This window comes from Aquila chrysaetos, chromosome 12, assembly GCF_900496995.4.
Source record: "Aquila chrysaetos chrysaetos chromosome 12, bAquChr1.4, whole genome shotgun sequence".
In the NCBI taxonomy this organism is placed as follows: domain Eukaryota; kingdom Metazoa; phylum Chordata; class Aves; order Accipitriformes; family Accipitridae; genus Aquila; species Aquila chrysaetos.
Window position 1 is genome coordinate 7,852,115 of NC_044015.1, and position 20,844 is coordinate 7,872,958.

The window sequence follows — 20,844 nt, forward strand, 5'->3', positions numbered from 1 at the left end:
CAGAAGCAGCAGCATTTGTTGAGTTAACATAACTCTCTATTAAAGTTGTGTTATGTAAATTGAAATAATTTTGAACACACAACACAACTCCCAGCACTACTCTATCTTCTAATCACTGTCATAACAACACGTGTTACCAAATAGTAAGCGCATTGAGAGAATAAAAGTTGCAAAAACTACTCTGCGAGGCATCCTTACAAGCTATTGGCTCTTTGGGTTCAAATATGAAGATTCTCACGCTGCAGAGGCTAAAAAGGAACAACAGATTAGAGGGGAAACCTAATACTGTAGGTTTTCACTGTAAATTGCCAAACGTCAGAGCATAAACTGATCAGACCTGTTCTGACACTGAACACAACCAAGATCTTGTGACATCGCTTCCCCCAAAATCACTGCACAATATATTGCATAACTTAAAAATAACGACAGTGGCTTAAGTCCTAAACACACCTACTTTAAAGAAAAATTTAATCTTTACTGAAGCAAAGTACTCAACAGTGAAAAATTGAAAGGCTTCCAAATGTAGTTAAACAACGATTGAGGTGATTAAGTCAATCATGAAGGAATCTTAACCTGAAAAATAAGTATAGTTAAAGGCCATTTAGAACAGCAATACTTCTCTAGTCTTTGATAAATTGAAAATTCAACAGCAGCATGTCTCCTTCAAGGGTATTTCAAAATTTAGCATCATGTGGTTGTCCACGGGCACCACTTCTTTTACAGAAACACTGGCATTTCTTAACAGAACAGCCTTGTGATGATTTTTCATGACACCTCACTGACCATGGCACAAGTTTCGATTTCCATCTACTTGCTTAAAAAAATTCTGTAAACACATTTTTTTCCTGAGTCATGCAAGGTAACAGGATTTAAGTATATCTGAAGAAAGAAGCAGCAAAGTATGCTACAAAACAGGATTAAAAAGAAAAAAGAAAAAAGGGGTTACTAGGGAAAAAGTTACTTATTAGCACTATAGTTCAGGCCAACTGATGGGGTCTGAATGCTACTTGTGTCCAGAACAAGTGAATCAGATTGCTGGCATAACATTGTAAAAGAGGCAGGTCAAACAAAGCCTCCAAACCCAAACCTCCAAATCACTTGGAAAGTGACTTCAAACTCATAGTTCAGATTAAGCCCCTTCTCCAATTACAGGGGCTACTTCAAGCACAGCAGCAGATTTTGCCACAGAAGTAAAACACAAAACAGAATTTCATATAAATTATATATAATCCCCTATAATTTGAATATCGTGCATTCTTACACACAGAGTATCAATTGGGCACATGGAGCAACGACACCTTCATCTTCAAAGGTTTATAATGAAGGGGGGCTTTAAACACTAAATTTTAGTCACCAAAACAAATCTCAACACAAAATACACAGTTAAGAGCAGGTCAGCTTTCAGGAACCAGATCTTGCTAGTGTACTGTGTAGAACCAAGCGTTACACTGATTATTTCAAGCAAATTAGAAGACAGACTAACCTGTGGCTTAAAAAGAAACTTTGTGGAGTCAGGTCAAAACCTCAGGCGGTAGCAAAGAAAAGACAAACAAAAAAGGCCAAAGATTAAGTGTGAGAGGATAAATTAGTAGTAGAGGAAAAAGGAGCAAAAACATGTTAAGAGGAATTGGCATTACACTTCTTCCAAAAAAGCAATATTGCTGCGCTCATCTTATTTCTGAGATACACAGAAATAGTTAATAGTGATCTGCATCATTCCAGTTCAAAGCAAGCTACAAAAAAGAAAAGCAATGGATTGCAAATGAGCATCCTACTGTTTTGGGAAAACTTAATGATCTTGATCACCCACAAGATTCAATTCAACTGCTGTTAGAATCAGTACTGCCTAGTCCTTTTTCCTTTCTTGAACATTAGTTTAAATTTGTTTGAAATGATAACTAATGTAATTAATAGTATAATGTGGCAACAAACTGGAAAAATGTGTATGTTTTCATCATAGATATTACCAAAGAATGCAGATGACACAGAGATTTACTTCTTACACCTAACCATCACTGAACCAGGAGTAACTTGTTACAAAACTAACTGCTGTTTAGACAATTAATTCTAATTAGTAATATTAAAGGCATTCACATATTTATTTACTCATGAGGTGGAAGGGTTAGAGTCTGTCCATGATATATTGATCCTCCTGGTGCTATGAAAAGAATCTAAAAAGGCTTTAAATATTTCTAAGTTTATTAATAAAACTCACTTTTTCTATCAGAAGTAATTCCTTTACATAAACAAAATACCAAGAACAGTACCTGTACCCATAAACAGCATGTTCATTTATGCAAGAGCTAATGTTTCCTTTTGGTTACCAGAAACTTATTTGCCCACCTTTCAAAAAGAGGTTTACTACGAATAGAGGCACTTAGATCAGATAAAAACTGCTTTCCAGTTATATAATAAAATAAACACCAATTAGTCATTTTAGTTTGAGAAAGTCAGTAAATTATAAAAATATTAATTTTACTCAAAGTTTTCTACAAATTTTAAGTTATACTAGTTCATACTTGTAACAGCAGGTTAGTAGCAGTTAAGTGATGAACTGCAGTTATACTTCACTAAGGAAGTGTTACAGACAAGACAGTTTAACGTTAAATAGTTTAGTAGCAAGTATTCAACAAACCAATGAGTTAGAGACAAACTTTGCCCTCTGAGAAGCTAAATGAAAAAGCAACAATAAAGCTTACAGAACTTAGCTCGTACAATTTGCCTTGAAGGCGGTAGATTGGTTCCCTGAAATAGCAAATTGCAAAAATGAAGTTTTATTTCAGAAACATTTTCTCATTCTTTTCAACTCCAAACAATTAACTTACAAACATCTGTTTATTATCTTTAAAATAAAAGGTTCAGCAAAGTCCTTTATACCAAAAGTAATCAAGTTTCAACATTTAATTTAAAATGCCAAGCTTTTTCTCTACTTCTTTAGAGAGAGAACATTCACTTAATTAAAAAATCATTCATTTTATTTGTGTATTTTTGAAGAGTCAGATAATTGGTTGATTTTTCTTTTATGGGACACTCCGAAGTGATGATGGTTGTTGTGTTTGACACATGTTCCAGCACAGCTAGATAAGAAGGAAATCTCTCCTCAGAGAGGAGAGACTAGTCTTTGAAGCCATTTCAGTGTTTAGACCTTTCAACTTTTTTTCATTTTAGTCCAAACCATATATTACATCAAAAATGCCACTCATGCTGGTCAGGCTGCGGGGGACCATCAAATCCAAGAAGTTAACGGATTATTTTAACTAACACCTCAAAAATAACTAGCACTTTCTTGGTGGAAGAGGTTGGATTTCTATCCCCAAAAAGAAGACTAAGTTTTCAAAAAATGCTAGAACTCTGATCTACAACAGCAGAATAGGAGACTTCCTGAAATCTCAGGTTTATCACCTGAGGGATCTAAATTCAGTGTTCACATTTGAAAACCTTGACCTTTCACCTCCTGAGCACTGTTTGACCAAATTGCACATGAAAACATGAGGAAGACGTATAAATAGTTACCAGTATTGAACAAAATTTCGTTGTCTTATTTTTACTAGAAATTTTTATTTCCTTTTAAAGTACATACTAATTCCACAACATTTTCTTTCTGTTTAAGACTTTGCAAAACCCTTGAAGTGAGCAGAAACCCTCAAAGTTGTAGCATTTTCATTATTTTCATCCCATATAAAAACCAGGATTGATCCTGTGAAGTACTGAGCACCCCTGGCCCACACAAAAGCAAAGAAAGAAGCAAAGCTCAGGAGCGCTTAGCATCTTGCAGAATCAATCCCATATTCTTATGTGATAAAAAGAAACAAACAAGTAATTTCATTAATGAATCTCAGTGAAAATGCTAATGAATCTGAGACCATCAACCAGTTATTCTTTGTTTACTCTGAGAAAGGTCTATGGGTTAAACCACAAGAGGTACATAGTCAACATCTTTGTGAAGTCAACTCAAAGTTTTCAGAAGAGGTAAAGGCAAATCCACTTTTGCTTGCTGAATTGCCCCTTCACTGCTATTAAGCTGTGAACATGTAAGAACTAGTAAAACAACTATGACAAAGCACACACAAGCAAGTACTCACCAGCATTTTGGATTCTGAAATTCACAAATTTGCATTTAATGACAAAATACATTGATGGGTAACATGAAAGATTCAATGCACTAAATGGCATGGGAGGGGAGACACTAACCAGCAGTGCAAGCAGTAGCAGAAATATTAAACAATAAATGATGATAACAATGAAAGTCAGGTGGCTTTGAAAAATTCAGTAAAACAAGACAATGATGACGCATTTTATATACGTTTGAAGCAGAAAAGGTAAATGATACACTTACAACAAATAAACACAGCCAAGAGCTTGGATTAACTTGCACATGCCATTATCCATTCTCTGTTAGGTGCCTACCTGATTTCCCACTGCACTTTTGTTAACCTGACTGCTTCTTTGTTGGGCACTAAGGGAAGCAGAGGAAAAGAGTTATACTGAAGAAACTTGAACTAAGCCAGGTCCCGAGGAATAGATTTTAGCAGTAATAGTTACTTCTGATTCCAGCACAGAAAGCTAGAGTAACAAAGAAACACAGCAAAATCATTGCATATATGTGCATATTTCCACTGCTTTTTCTTACAGGAATGACTGCTTATATTTGCCTGCTTAGGACAGAAGGGACATGCACAGCAGACAGCTCCTACTAATCACCTCCTTTGTAACAACATCCTACTTGGATTGGTAAAGGTTACTTAAAAGCACAGAGAAATTATGGCTCATGTGGGTAACTTTGGTAACATTAGCTCTATAAATATTCAAGGGACAAAAAGCAAGCCATTTCTGTTATTTCGTGCAGTACAACAAAATCCTCCCCTGCTGGAGGGTCTTTAATAGCTTTGTCTTGACAGTTTGTTTTGGATATTATTCCAATATTTATATGCACTTTGAGGGTGTTAATATAAGCAATGGATGAAGCCATCACAAAGCTTGTTCAAAAAGCTGGAATCATATAAGAGTAGAGCATATTTGAAATTAAACCATATTTAAAATATTTTGCTCAATTCTTGAACTCTGGTAATCCCAGTTCCTGAAACAAAACACACTCCTGTCTCAAAAACATACAAGTTGCCATTAATTCTAAAAGCATTTGCATTATGTGGTGGTTTGTAAGGGTTAGGCCACAAAATTAAAGTATTGCTGGAAAGAGGAAGAAAAGTGTTCAGAGAGCAGGCTTTGGCTACTCAACCACCAGAGTGGCCACTGGTAACAGGAAGCTTTGTTTGGATTGGATTATACCATTTCACCAGGCATTGATAAACTGAAGAAAAAAGCATAATTAGATCAGCTACAAACGCAGCTCTGAAAGAGTAAGAAAAAAAGAAGTGCGTGGATCACAGCCTACGGGCCAATCCTGCAACTGTTTTGTGCACAGCTGCTGTTCCAAAGAATTGCTGAAGCACCAAACTCAACCCTGTCCCAACTCTGATCCTGCCCTTCAGACCATACTCTATCAAACCAGCAGTCCACATGCTGTCCGTGAGAAGATCCACAAGGATGTTTATTCCATGTGCCTATTCACTGGGCTTAGCTCTCAATCATCCAGATCCTTTTGACCAAATAACACTGCACGTCTCTGGTGCATGATCTGAGTTGCAGAAGCTCTGGTGCATAAATTATGATTAAATAACATGCACACAGAAAACACAGCATTAACCCCTCATCAATTCCAATCTGTTGTTTGAGAAACAGACGAGATGGCTTTAGGAAACCTAATTGCCATTCCTTTGGTTTAGTTTGGGGTTTTTGTTTTTTTATATTTTTTTAATTTTATTTTATTTTATCGCCTTAGGGAAGCTAATTAGACCACTAACATCATACTAAGAAACCCATGCCTTTTAGAAATAGCCCAGCAATTGGTCCTCTATTTACTGTTCTAAATACAAATTACTCTTCATGTAGATGGAAGCATGTAGCTATGTCTGAGTTACACCAACTAGAAACAAACCCAATCCCAACATTTAACCACTCATTCTGCTAAATGAGACAAACATTAATATTCTAAGATTTCACAATTTCATAGCTATGCAAAGTTGTTCTAAATATGGGCGTTCTTAAATCCTTTTCAAGTCAATTCACATTGTGCTGCACCTGCCTTAGGCCCTGCAATGCTGCAAGGTAGTTTGAAATGTCTTGTGCTTTCATTCTTATGAACAAGGTTCACAGGACTTAGACTTACAAAACACTGCAGTCACATGAGACAACTGGCTAGAAGACTCAGCAAAAGAAAGGAAACACTAGGGAATCTGGGGAATCTATAGTCCAGGATGTTTAGACACTGCAGAAGCCCATATGCCACCCAAAATTTATTTCATATTCCAGTTCTAACATAATTGCTATAACAATAACATGATTATAGTTTAAAATGTGTATTTTATACTGTTTAGCTCATAAATTAATATATTTTACATTTTAAATTGTTCTTAGTTATCCAAGTTTTCTCTTCCAGTTGAGCACGAGTCAACAAAGATTATTCCCTTCCCGTCAGTTTCAACCTACAGAAACACTTGCTTAAACTTACCAGTAAACTTAAGCGAAGAGCCATTTGTTATCTGCTTATACCCTGTGCACAGTGGCTGGGGATTTCTAGATCTCAACTGACAAAAGAGGAAGCAGCTTTCCCAAGAAATTGAACTTGGGCATTGCAACTCCTTGGAAAAGACACAGCAGTAAGGACCACGGACTGAACTACAGGCCTTGGCAGCAGGATCCATGAGGGGGATTTTTCCAGGGAAAAGACATAAAGTAGTAGCTCCAGATGTACCTGGCACTCTAGAATCCAAGACTATAAAACATGGAAGGTTCCAACTTGACACAGTGAGGAGAGGCAAGCATTGGAACAGGCTGCATAGAGAGGCTGGAGAATCTCCAGTGTTGGAATTTTTCCAGATCTGATTGGACAAAGCCCTGAGTAACCTGGTCTGTACTCAGCATTGACCCTCCTCTGAGCAGGAGGTTGGACTATGTGACTTCCCAAGGTCACAACACACACCATTAATATATATGGAGTGTTTTTAGCAGGCTTTTTCCTGTCAGAAAAGGATGAAGAGAAGTAAATAGCAGACAGGTTGTTATCTTGACCTCTAGAAGGCCAGCTACCATTCCTACAACATCCTGTCGTTTGTCAAGAGAACTGATAAAGGTATCTAGGACCTGCAAACAATTATAGAGAAAGTTGCTCAAACCAAACATAAACAGTGCCTGGCTTTGCCTCCTCCCCTCTCAGCTTACTGAACTCCATGTTTTAAAACTTCAGGGCATACTGCCAAAGATGTAGACCTTCCTTCACAGTGCTAACTAGAATAGGCCATAGTATAATATGTACTGTGGTGCCAAACTTTGTTGCCAGCATCCCACATGAATGAAACCTGTTTTGATTCCAAACACTGTTATGGCAAATATGGCATGAATATGACTGAAGGAACATTTATTCTTCAAAGAGTGAAGACATCTTTAATGTTTTTACCAGTGTCAAAATGTTGGTACGAAGCTCCTGAGGCACAAACTGCTGGAAGCTGAGGAAGAACATTCTGGAGAATATTCTCACAGCCTTTTCAATTAAGCGAGGAGAACGTCAAACCAGGCCCTGCAGGGCATTCTGCTACTATTATTCTCTACAGCCAAACAGCAGGCACACTTACAATTCAGTGACATCCATTACTCTGAGCAAGACTGTTTCACACAGAATCACAGCTCCCAAAATATGCATTAGCAACAATGTGGAAAGACCACCGATATTGTACATTTCTGTGGTCCCCAAATGGATACAGTGAGGGCATAGGCTTGCCAAAGCTGCTTCCTGAGATGCATGTGATTCCACACCAAGCCATAAGCTTCAGCTTCAGTGAAACCAGGCTTGTGAACTGGGATAAAGAACCTCCTACAAGTGGGACAGAGTTCAACACTGCGTATGTTGAGAAAGGGACGTTTGGGACTTTGCAGCTTGCATCTTCACTTCAGGATTCACTTCACACTCACGTCACACTTCAGGACTTGTGTTTTGAACTTAGTAAAAAAAACCAAAACCAAACCAAAACAAAACAAAAAACCTGAAAGTGTCTTTATAACAAAGTCTCTATATACATACTTTGCAAAGCCAATGAAGTCTTCGTGGTTGGTGTTGATGTAAGAAACCTGGATATCAATCAGCAGCAGCACCTATTAAGGGAGACAGGAGAGCAAAAAAAGGACGGGTAAGGTGGAGGAGAGAGATTGAGGAAAAGGAAGGGAGAAAAGAGCAGAACTTGTGCATTTTCTGCATTATTGAATATTGCTTTCATAACTGTTCAGGCCAAAAGCAACAATATTTTCTAAATCCCACCGCTTCTGTTTGTGTGCTTGTTTAATAAGCTAGACTACAGAAGAGCTATTCCCTCTTCCTATTTTTTTTCCTGACAGACCTAATTTTTCACTATCTTGCCCCTTGTCCACTTCATTAAGATCAACGATGCATGGCCAGAGAGAGTTTAATAATACATAATGTAGATTCTAGCTCTATGTTTTGCAAGTTAAGTTTTGCAAAATTCTATTTGTAGCATTCCAGCCAAGCCAGCAAGGAACCCAAACCTTAAACCTAAAATCAGGGTACCCACATTTTCTTTAGGTACTACACAAAGAAGTGATAGATAGGTAAGCTAGCCCTGGCCCAGAAAATGTAGAGTCTAGGTAACAGACAGCCATTCTGGTGTACACATCTGGATTGAGAGACGGACTAGTCAATGAAATAACAGAATGAATGTTTTGTATACTTATCACTTGCCAGTCCTTCTATAGCCCAGAGACAGAATTTGATTCAAACTTGATAATCTAACTCGGCAAAGAACTTGATAAGATATTAGAGAAAACTCACTCCCACCCTTGAACAGCTTCTTGAACATGCATGAGACTGCACTTTCCCCTCATCTTTTCAGACTTCCATTTATCAGCAGGGAGCAAGGAAGAAACCTATTGCTACCAAATGGTAGCATTTAATCTCTTCAAAGGGTACAGAGTTATTTCTGTACAGTTCCTCAAACACAGCATCACTCCCAAATTCTTCACAATTTCCAGAAGATATTAGGTGCCTCACTCAGAGCAAAAGATAGTGGGGATTTGGGTCTAGCTCTTACCTCTGAAAATATCCTCACTAGTGTTTTGATTTATTAATGGTAACTGCTAACAGCATAAATAATGATATGAATATGTGACAATAACCTATTTGACCAATTCTCAGCATTTACAGAAAGCTGGTATTTTGTACTTTTTTCTTGGAAATTGCCAGGTATGTGCACACAGTGAAGAATGGAGTAATAGGAAAAAAGACTCAATTATTCTAAGTAACTTGTATCTTCTTCCAAATTTTGAAATAACTGAGTGTGCTAACTAGAACTCCCTGCAAGTACAAGCCCAGCAAATACAATTTTTCAAAAATTATTTTTTAATACTACATTCACAGCACAGATTAAAGTAAAAGAAGCAGGATATGCTGCACAGCTCCCTAGTTCGCACAGGGACTAGAGAGCCAGGAGTCCAGAACAACTTAAGAGCTCTGCCTAGCCCTTCTTCCCCAAATATTTCTGTTGTCACACTCTGCACTCTCCAGACAATAATTCCTGTTTCCACTTCCAGTGCATTTTCTCACATGGAGTCTAAGCTTTGAAGTTTCCTGGATTTGGAGTGCTTAGCTGGGTGGTGAATGTTCTAAACAAGTTTCTCTGAAATTTTATTCTGTTTTTTAAACTTTTTTTAAACTTGAAGGAAAGCTTGTCATTCCCGCAAGAGTCCCAGTACAATTGCTTGTGGGCCTCATTGTAATTAGAACATGGGAGGGGTTTGTTAAAAAAAACCCTGGAAACAAAGTAGAAAAAAGGCTGGCTATTTCTGTGTGCATTTGTTTAATCATTAATCAATTTCCCACAAACAGCTGTTGTGGCACAGCTAAGAAGATGGCACACTGTGGCACAGGAACAAGCCAACGCTACTTTAAGCCACCAATCCTGATTTTGAAAGACCAGATTAGGATTTTCTGTAACAATTCTAGTCTCCTCTGTCAAAGCTCAATGGTAGAGGAGCAATTTCTCTGTCCCTCTAAAATATACAGCCTGCTAAAAAAAAAAATTAAAAAAAAATTAAAAAAAAAATCTTTCATTGTCTTACTGTACTTTGTACATAAGAACTTTCTTCCTTCACGCACTTCCCCAAACTGTTAGATCTCCTATTTATTCTCACCTGATCCTTGGTCTTCTCTTCTCTTTCACGAATGTAGCCGGCAACAATTCTTTCTGTTTCCTCACACAACCTTGGATATGTTGCCAACTGAAAAGCAAAATTAACAGAAATTTACACCTGCAGGGTGGCTTCAGTAGAATACAAACAGGGGAGCCTCCAGCTTTCCTCTTTGGAAGAAGGCAATTATTATAAATGCTTGGGCTAAAAGTTAACTACACTACAAAGCAAGCCTTACTTGCTGTTAGTGGTCATTTTCCAGAGAAACTGGAAAGACTTAAACCCTTGGATTGTTTCTGTGCTTTTGCTCCATGGAACATTGAAAAAAAGACATTTTGGACATGTGAACCACAGTTTATCAGCCTTGGGCTGAGGTTTCTCCATGCCTCTCTCTTCTACTGTGCCTAATTCCAGAGTGGCACTTTAAATTTCCAAGTTTCTTGTTCTTTGAAGGCTCCACCTTGTGGCAACATCTTTACATCTCAATAACAATACTTAAAAATGTAAACAGCAGAACACAACAGTAAATTTGGCCAATAGCACCTGGAAAAGAATCTGCACAATTAATTCAAGTGACATATCTTCCGAACTTTGACAAAAGTGAAAAAACCTGGAAACTCAGCTCAAAATATTGCAGTAAATCCACTTCTCCATGATTTTTGTCAAAAAGATTGTCACCCTTTCCTGTTTTAAGAAATGGCTCCTTTACCTGCTCATTGGTACAAAAAAATTGCATTATTCAGAAAAATGCAAAGGATGTGACAGGATATTTCTCAACAACTTCAGCATACCTGTGCTCACACCCCAGAGCTGCTCCTGTACTTGCTACTGTTAGTGTACCCTGCACTCTGAGACGGTGGGAAAGACAGATGAACAGAAGGTGAGATAATAAAAGTAACCAGTTAGCTAAGAAGTCTGCCAGAGAGTCAATGGGTTCTTCTAGAGTATCACAGAGTAATGGGAGAAAAGAGAATTGAAAATCAGCAACTGTTAGCTGTCAATGCTCCAGACAAGTGAGTCACAGTATTTACAGATGACAACTTTCCTATGAAGGTGAAAAGTGGGTGGGGGAAAAAGCTTCATATTAGTATTATCTGACATGCTTTCTTAGCCATAGCTGGGGGGAGTGAAGTTTGAGGTTTCATTCTAAGAGTATACACCAACCCCAGCACACACTTCAGGAAAACCATTCCCAAATACACACAGTAATACTACATTTTGCTTTGATTAATGTATTTCTTAATTTATTACACTCGCAGGATCTTGAGTTAAAAGTTTAATTGATGCACACAACTTTCACATCAGGAAGTTCAATGCTCAGCAGTTCTTTCCACTTAAACGTTCAACATTTCTGTGCAGCAAGCTCATTCATCAACACTAACACAAGGACATGCAAATACAAGGGAGGTGAAGTCTTCCTAGCTTTCCACTTCTAACTTCTTGACAGCTGGAGATCAGACATTTTGGCATTGTGTATGAAAAAAGCACAGGAGAAGTTGTGGACCCATTACATTGCAAAGAACTGTGGTGCTACCCAGTGAAGTTTCTACACAGAAAGGGCATTTTTCTCTCCTTGATAGATGTCTCTGAACACGTGAGGCCTTTGCTCTAGAAAAGTTTCACTGTTTCTTCCTCTTTTTAGCGCTGGAAAAGAAAACTTTAAAGTACAAATTTTTTTGCTGATTTGTACATCCATGGAATTGCTGCCTATGTTACATTTTCAGTACCAATGAAAACATGGTTTTAAAGAGGAAACTGGGGGCCACTCTTGACTCAGAAAAACCTCCAATCACAAGGTGTATATATATTTTCAAAACACAGGAATCAAAAATGAACATTTCCAGCATTACATTGCTTTGAGAGTTTTTGCAGAAGTTCTAATTACTTTATAGAGTCTTACTCTGTACATCAAGTGACTAGATCAGAAATCACTTATAATACCATAAAATGCAAGACAGGCTTTATATTATCTACTATACCATTACATTATACTTACATTACCAGATCTATTCGCAAGTTACCTTTTTAGTGCACTTCTTGACAGTGTTGATTAACTCTTGCATCACCAGATCCACACTTTTTAAGCAAGGTCCTTTCAGCTTGACTATCTGTTTTTTAACAATGGCTTCAAACGCCATATCTGGAGTAAACAAACCTGTTCTGTGGACATAAAAGAGTATGTAAGACAGTAATAAAAACATCCTGCAAGGAAGATTTTTTTACTGAATTGCTCATATCTTCATTTTCAGAGGCTTACAGCTGAGTAATAACAATCCGTACACAAACAGGCTTCCACAGAACTAAATTTGCTCCTTTCTCTAAAAAACAGTGTCATTGTGAATAAGAATATAAAACTAGAAACATGCCCTAGTACTTGAAGATGACTGCGAGAACTCTAAGGAGTACTGATATAATGCAGTAAAACCTTTTCAGCAGTGCATCAAACCTTAGAGAAGGGATGAATGGCAGCTGCAGCACTCCATGCATGATCACTTGCACAGCAAACCCGTAAGAATCCTATAGCTCCACTTTCCACTCACAACAGGAAATGTGGTTCTGCTACTCAAGAGTCCTATATGGTGAATTTCACAGTTGGTCACTGCAGTGTATACGAACCTATATAACAGATACCTTACAGAACCAGTTCTAAACAAATAGGCCTTACTTCTCTTTCAAACACTGCTTGCAAAGGTCTATCTTGGCAGATAAATTATATAAAAAAGCAAACTATAAAAACATGCCCCAAACTATCAGTTCACTACCATAAATTGCTCAAGACCTTTCCACCAATAAGGCCAGAAAAGTTCAAATACTGCACCACGACTACTAGAGTCAACCATTTGAGAATTTACTATACAAGTAATGCAAAGAACGTTTTCCAGAACACTAAGAACAACAAAGTTTGTAACCAATGCTTTTGAAAGATATTACATACTCACAAGTGGGTAGGAGGAGGGGAAAAAAGAAAACAAAACCAAAAAACCAACACCAAAACAAAACCAAACAAACAAGCAAACAAAAAAACCCAAACCCACAAAAGAAGAACACAAGCTTTTTGGAATCTGTTCTATTGTCAAAAGAACAAAGAATTGGTGTGCATCTGATAAAGTGTCCCTCCAAAATAGACTGATCATTCCAAAGTGAGATAATTAGGTCATTCCAAACCAAAATACCAAATACCTCCTCTTCCCAAACCTAATAATGTACTGCAGACATATCCACAAAGTGAAACCTTAGCCAACTCAGTTGTAAATAAGTCATTTCAATAAACAGTTGAGAATAAAGGGGAGTAAGATAATGCAAGGAGTCAGCTGCAACACAAGCTGAAAGGTTTTTTCCATATCAAGGCCCAAGCTTTCCCTCTAAAACTTATGACTTTTCAGGAATATAGACTTAACAGAACTGCAGACACTACCAGAAAAAAAGTCATTGATTTTCTCTGTGAAATAATTTTCCAGCATTTCCAGGTAAATTAAACCTCTTTGGGCAAACCAACTGTTTGGCCCAAAATAGCTACCTGAAAAACAGAAGCGTAAAGGAGTGGAAGAAAAAAAGTCAGCTGCTGGGAGCAGTGTGTTGGTAACATAGCCCAGCAGTCAATAGCCAGCGTGTTCAGAGGTTAAAAAGAGCACACCCTCTATAATGTGACTGGGCTTGGAAAGATGGGAATACTTGCCTGATACCATGTATGTTCTTGATGGCATAACTTATTTCTCTCCGCAGTTCCTTTTCATTGAATTCCATCTAGAGGAACAAAACCATATGAGATCATATATGGGGAAGCTTTTAATAAAACAGAAAACACTACCTCTCCCAACATAACTGGAAGACAGACAAAACACTCATTTCTAATTACACCAACCAAAGCGTAAGTATTTTAAAACATTTCGACACAAAGGCTACAGGCAGCAGTAAGGATTGTTGAAAATTATGCACCCTTCCATTCCAGATACACCAACAGCTGGAACAATTTTGCAGAGTTGATAGAGTAAGCCAGAAACAGGATTTGGAAGATGCAACTTTTTTTTTTAAGCCTGGTTTCCTAAAGTGGTGCAACTTCTGTGATTATGGTCTGTTTAACCTCTCCTTCCCATTCTACTGTTTTTCAACCAAATTTAAGAGAGGTTTCAGTTATGAAGTTATAAAGCTTTTCTTTAAGTTTCTTGAAAGCCAGCTAGCTAGAAGAGAAGTCAGTGTTGTCACAAATGAAAGGATAGTTACCTAAGCCCAACTGTCATCTGTTCTGTTGGACTGCTAGTTGACCTACCACTTTTAAACCTTGGAACCAGCCACAACACTGTCTGGTTCTTACCCAACTAAAAGTTGGGGGATGTCAAGTCAGTTGAACATAAAACAGGTGGAAAGGAAGCTTAAGAAAAATGTAAAAGAACAGGGACTAGAGATACAGTAGAGTTCATGGTGAGGGGAAGCTGAAGTCACTGAAGTGGAAGAAAAATCAAAGAATATGTAACACAAATTCATAGGAAACCAGGTTTCATTAGTTCACACCCCACTGTTTATTCTGTTACCCAAAGGATGGGTAAGCCAGAAGAGATGTATCAAGAGAAGAAATGTTATCTCAAAACACCAAATTTGCTTCTGCTCCACCTCCCACTACGAAAGTGTAGGACTGAAAGATGGCTTTGGTTTAATGCACTGAATACAGGAGGTAGAAAACACAGAAAATGGCTATTTTCCATAACTTAAATTTTAATAGATACTAGCTACTTGAACACAACAACTTAAATTTAGTAACTGTAGTTGTTTGCCTGTCCCATGTAACCAGAAAGAAGACACTATTTGTGGTAAAACAATAAAAAAGCAAGGAAAATAGTAAGAACTGGAACTAAAATTATATTCTAATTCCTATATTTCAGAAGTCCTTGCAGGTCTCAGTATCCAAAACTAGAAATGAAGCCAAATGTCTCAATTATAACTTCATGTCATTTCTTCCACAGTTAAGAGCATGTTCTTCCAAACAGACCTTACCTTGGATTTACTACTATCAGTATGAACATAAGAATACATAAATAAAACACAAAACACACCAACAAGATGGATAAATACCTTCACTAGTTCAAAAGGGAAACGTTCATGGAAAATACGATTGATTTTGGCACCTCCTGAAAGTTCTAGTGTATCAACCTGATCTCCTGATCCTTCGATTCTTTTTTCAAAGTCCACTGAAAACTGTTGTACCATCCTAAATTTCAAACAGGCGGAGGAAAAAAAACCAAACACAACCATTTAAGCATGTCAACTACCAACTCTTACTTCAGTACTACGTGACTACTAGTGCCTATTAAAACATGTTTAGGAATTGACAAAAGTATCTATAACAACAATTCATTCAGCTAAGCTGCCAATCCATAAAATCCATACCTACACACACACCCCTACACCCCTTCTCTCTCACAGGACATAGCTCAGTATATTTTTTTTCATTCTTCATAGATGTTTGGTTTTTTTTAAAATACTGTTTGTTAAACTGTATATTAAAGTCAGCTACAAATACAGCAGGGTACCAGGCTACATTTGTGTTTTATCAATGATCACAAAATTGTAAATGCTACCATTATTTATTACATAAATTTTTAATTATTTTTTTTAGAAGAAAAAGTGATAGCAGTCTTTTTAGTAGGATAAGCAAGTAAAAGTCCCGACCTTTAAGTTACATACTTACTGTATTTGAATAGAAAGGCACATCCATATTTAGATGCTGTTACAGAAACTGCAGAGCTCAACAGGGCAGACCACCACAAGCAAAAATCTCCAATCTTACGGCAAAACATACCATTTGTGGAGAGCTTACTTCCCCACAATGACCCTTTGATCTTTCTGATTATCTTTCAAAAAGATGCGGTCCAATAGCATGATGTGAATCAAGCCACTAAGCTGATGCAGTGCTGGAAAATTTGGAAGAGATTGCTAAGGAACTTACTTTCCCATGCTAAAAAGCTAGCCCAAGAAGCAGTACTAACATGTCCATGTGGCAGCTGTCAGTACCACAAGCTCCAGCTTACTTGGTTGTGCTTAGACTTCTGCAGCAGGAGCATTTGGAGGAACACACATGAGAATTCCTCCAGTTATGGAAGATTCATGGATAGGTCAATTTTATTTTATTTTTTTTAAGTACGTACAGGCATTTGGTCATAAAATTTGAAATCACGGATTCTGCCGAAAAGTAACATTGCATGTCAACTGTACATAAACCTCAGATACCTATATGGCCAGGTTAACAGAATTATAGAAATAGTCTAAGTGTAGGGCCCCATACTCAGTTTTTGAAGAGGACTGCAGAAACTTAAGATCATCTTATGGTGAGGCAGATTTTTTTTTCTTATATGCATTATGGAACTTGCTCTCAGGAATCAGAGGAAAGGGTTCTAGTTATGTTACTTTCCACACCCCAAAAGAAAAAGGGAAAGTGAGGAGAATTTTTACTGACAAAAGAAGTTAATTTCTCCCATAGCGCCTACTTATAACGAATGAATTAGAAAAAAACTATGCAGAGAAGTATCAAGAATTGAATGGAATTAAATTCTTTTTCCTTTTGAACATGTTACAATAATAGAACAAGCATGAGATACCAGCAACACCTAACAATTCAGAACACTTCATAAATGTGTTTCTAGCAGTTAAGTCACCAAATATACAGAGTGAAAAAAAACACCTGTGTTACACTGTCATGGAAGAGTCAAAGGTGATGTCCCTCTGTTTTTGCAACCAAAACATCTGAAGTAAAGTCATGAGGGAATCAATCGGTGTTCAGCTGGCTCAAGAAAGCCTCTCTACAGTTCAGGTGACCACTTTCCCTTCTGAATTCCAGACTTCTAGTTAGAGAATGAATCCTGTCCAAAACTTATGCATTTTCACAATCCAGTGCTATTATCATCTATCCCAGAGAACCAAGAAGGCTGAAAACCTTTGAAATCACTCGGAGTAGGAATGTCACACCAGGCATATAAGAGAGAAAAGCTAGGTACATTTTATATCTCTTTTTCTTCCTTTAGATGCTTCCTCTTCTAAGAGGTAAATTTTAATCACATATGAACACAGAAGTGGCTGCAGAGGGCAACCATTGCGGGGGGGGGGGGGGGGGGAGAGAGAGAGAGAGAAAATGGCAGACGTTTCAGGTGAAAAGGTACACAATACTGAGTATCAAGCATCCCTGGAAACAGACCAAGTAAGGAAGCTGCATGAAGCAAAGCAGCGGGTGCTAACTGGGCTTCAGTTCCCAGTGTCAGCATTGCCCTTTTTCCTTAGTGCTAAAACCACAATAAAGAAAGGGCTCTGATTCCACTTCCACTTGATTCATAGTCAGATGAACAGTCATCTCTGTTCCATCACTTTACAATAGTGTTATCAAAGTCTCGTCAGATGGACAGATTTTGTGGATGAGATCCAAACTGGACAGTGACTTCAGCACTGAAAAACCTTTCTTCTAGTTCATAACTTATAATAATGTAGCTCCAGGAATCGTTGCAATTCCTCCGACAAACAACAACAGTATTCAATCCATGACTTCTTGAGCCCAAAAGGGTCAACATCTGCCAGGTCAGTTTTAACACAAGCACAGGTGGCAGGCACATCACATCACCTATTTTGCTGCTAGTTGTCAGATGCATGCTCAGAGAGGAAAACCACAAGAAAGATGTTTTCATCCACTCCAATATACTATCACTTGAACATAAGAATGGCTGCACTACAGTGGAATGAAAGCCATATCATGACAGTCACCAACAGTAAGTGCCTAGGACAACAGAGCAAGCATACAGTAGTATTTCTCCAGAATATTCTCTTGGCCTCAATAAATTGCTCTTTGTGGATTCCATATAGCAGGAATTTGTCCTTCTACTTACTAACCTTAAATGTCTTCCTCATTCCAAGAATTTGCCTAGCTGCTTTCTGAAAGCACATGAATTTTTAGTATCAGCTCCTGCAGCAAAGAGCTCTGTGGCTTAGGTACACATCACATGAAGGACTACATCTATGATTAATTTTGATCTTGCCATCTTCGAGTTCTTTTGGATAGCCAAGATTTTATATTGGAAAAAGAGGCATTCTCTGTTCTCCTTTCAGACTCCTCATCTTACAGACTTCTAACACAATCTCCTGACTTGCTTGAGGTCATCTTTTTGGCAGGCTGAAGAATGTGTCTATACAATCAGAAGCAGTTTCTTACCTTTGATCATCTATGTTGCTCATCTTTGTACCTTTTCCTGTTCTGCTTTCTCTCTTTTCTAGGATTACTGAAATTAATTTAGGGAAAACTCTGCTGAAATTGTAGAGTAAATAAAGTGTTCTGGAACATCAAGCACAGAATTCTTTGGACTTTGCACACAGAATCCTTAACCGTATCTTAATCTTTAAATTTAAACCCATTAGAAAGAAAAAAAAAAAAAAGCGAAACAAACCTATACAAAGTGGAAAAGCAGACAAAAGACTAGACACTCACTGCAACAGGGCTTTCGTTTTTCTGGTTGGATCTTCTGGTCTGAAGTTTTTGTATACCTCTACTTCATGTTCTATGGAAAGCAGCTGGCTCTGGAGTTTGCTTCTGAAGGCTGGCAGGGTATCCCGAATATGATTGGTAAGTTGCTAAAAAGCAAATAAAAGTCCTTTTATACTGTTAATAAAGATGAAAGCAAGAGCACAACCATTTCCTTCTGACTGCCAAGCATATCGGCCATGACCTGTGCCAGTTTACCAGTGTAGCTCCTTTTGATCTTTGAAGCAATGGAGACTGTTAAAGAACAACACAATATCCCTTTTGCATACACATTATAAGGAGGCTTGAAAAATTCCTTTGTCCTCTCACTCACTGAGCCCTGTTACTACATACTTGTTTAGTTACACATGAAAAAGTTATACATTTTACATATGTAATTTGAAATGACCTCTCATCACTCAGCACTGATGCCACCACTCCCATTTTGCTGGTTTTCCTAAGGGTGTTTCCCAGTTCCCTATATACTTGTTCAGCATGACGACTCCTTTACTTTACAGCCACAAGGCAATGTGGGACAAGGAAGAGATTCTCAGCATCCACAGCCCATTGAGAACGGAGATGGAGGTAAGTGTAGACATACAGATTACCTGCTTGACACTCTCCCACCATCCGGACAAATCACCTCCATGTGACTTCTGCTCCCTTGTACAAAGCATACTAAAGGGAAGAGATTTTGCCCCCATATTAATGATTATAAAACTTTACCTTTTTTAAACACTTGATTTTTGGCTGAAAAAGGTTCTACCACTCAAGACTATCAGTTTTCATTTCTGAAAATACACCTAAAAGTTCTGGAAAATAAATTGAAGGAGAGTAGAAAAAGGCTTACCAGATCTGTGTTTAACTTACCTCACTTACTTTTGCACACATATGTTGTAATGCGTTTGGACAGCACTATTGATGTCTTAACCTGTGCCATAAATTTCTCTCATAAATTTATACCTGTTCCTTGATTAAAACCAAAGTGGACTTCTTCCACTATGCTGCAAACCCTCTTCCCGACCCCAATCAGACAAGCTATAAATTAAGAATATCATATACCAAAATATGTAAACTCAAAAGTTGTTCAGCAGACCTGACAGGCACAAAATCAAAAGCTGGAGTTTCCCTGGAGCACCACCTTGTGGATGCAGAGAAATTTAAATATTCCCTGAAACCACAAACACTAATGGGTGTTTAATATCCTGGGGATGAAACTTGAACAGATCTTCCCATATATAATATTCTACAAGCAGTAACAGCAACAGAAGACTAACAGTTCATACTGAAATAGGTAAATTTACGAAACAGCTCACAAAAAAGTTAATAGTACATAAACTAATGCAAATCAGGACAGATAAGACAGTCCAAAGGTATATGCAGCTCACGCTTCAGTCTCAAAACTAAGACGTGGATTAAACTTTCAAGATATAAAAAGAGGCAAATATCCTAAACACAAACAAAATTGCAGGACACAAGCAAGTTCTTGCATCCTACTGAAGACTTTGGTTCTGAGGCACCAATAAATAGCGTAAGCATTCTTTTTGGGCGAGTCCAGAGCATGCCATAACCTGGCTGTCAAGTTACAGCTGTGAAGTCACTGTAGCAAGGAATTAAGCAGGCCAGCCACTTAGTTTCCTACCTTAATGAATAACTTTTCTGCTGTTTCCAGCTTCTGTCCAAAATGGACAAAGCCAAGCTGACCTGTTCTTTGTCTATTATAGACCAAAGGCTGCAATTTGACAGTCAACTGGAAAAAACACCATCAAGTTTGACTTGTAGGAATGCCAAGAACACTGGTCAGCTGATAAACTAAGTTAAAAAAAAAAAATCATACATCACCAGTAATTTTAGAGAGGAAAGCATGACTTGATCTTGTCCTCGTCAAACTTGCTGAGATGTATCATCATTAGAGTCACATGCTACTCAAGCTAAGGGATGGTGCTATGAAAAGAGTAATACCCAAAGCACAAAATGGTGAAGAGACTTATATACTTCTCCAAGTCTGCTGTAGGCAGTGTCTTCATTAGCACAGTAAGCTATAGGTTTCTCCTTTGAGTAACTGGGAAATAGACCTCTATTTCCTGCTGAAGGAAGCTGTG

The 20,844-nt window shown here is 37.8% G+C and overlaps 1 protein-coding gene across 9 annotated transcripts in view; it reads right to left on the reverse strand.

The window, feature by feature from the left end:
- DNM3 (dynamin 3) overlaps positions 1-20,844 on the reverse strand; it is a 200,373-nt gene that overhangs the window by 129,525 nt on the left and 50,004 nt on the right. For 6 of the 9 annotated variants that reach the window (XR_003925936.1, XM_030032130.2, XM_030032127.2 and 3 more), the window contains 8 exons: positions 18,710-18,852; positions 15,319-15,454; positions 13,928-13,995; positions 12,273-12,411; positions 10,255-10,341; positions 8,135-8,205; positions 4,408-4,456; positions 2,716-2,745 (listed from right to left, as the gene is read on the reverse strand). Coding sequence is in view for 8 of the 9 variants with exons in the window: in XM_030032130.2 (XP_029887990.1) it covers positions 2,716-2,745; positions 4,408-4,456; positions 8,135-8,205; positions 10,255-10,341; positions 12,273-12,411; positions 13,928-13,995; positions 15,319-15,454; positions 18,710-18,852 (723 nt within the window). In the remaining variant the exon portion in view is untranslated. Of the gene's footprint in view, positions 1-1,483; positions 1,490-2,715; positions 2,746-4,407; positions 4,457-8,134; positions 8,206-10,254; positions 10,342-12,272; positions 12,412-13,927; positions 13,996-15,318; positions 15,455-18,709; positions 18,853-20,844 lie in introns of all 9 variants that reach the window. The other 3 variants (XM_030032131.2, XM_030032129.2, XM_030032128.2) reach the window with 2 other exon arrangements.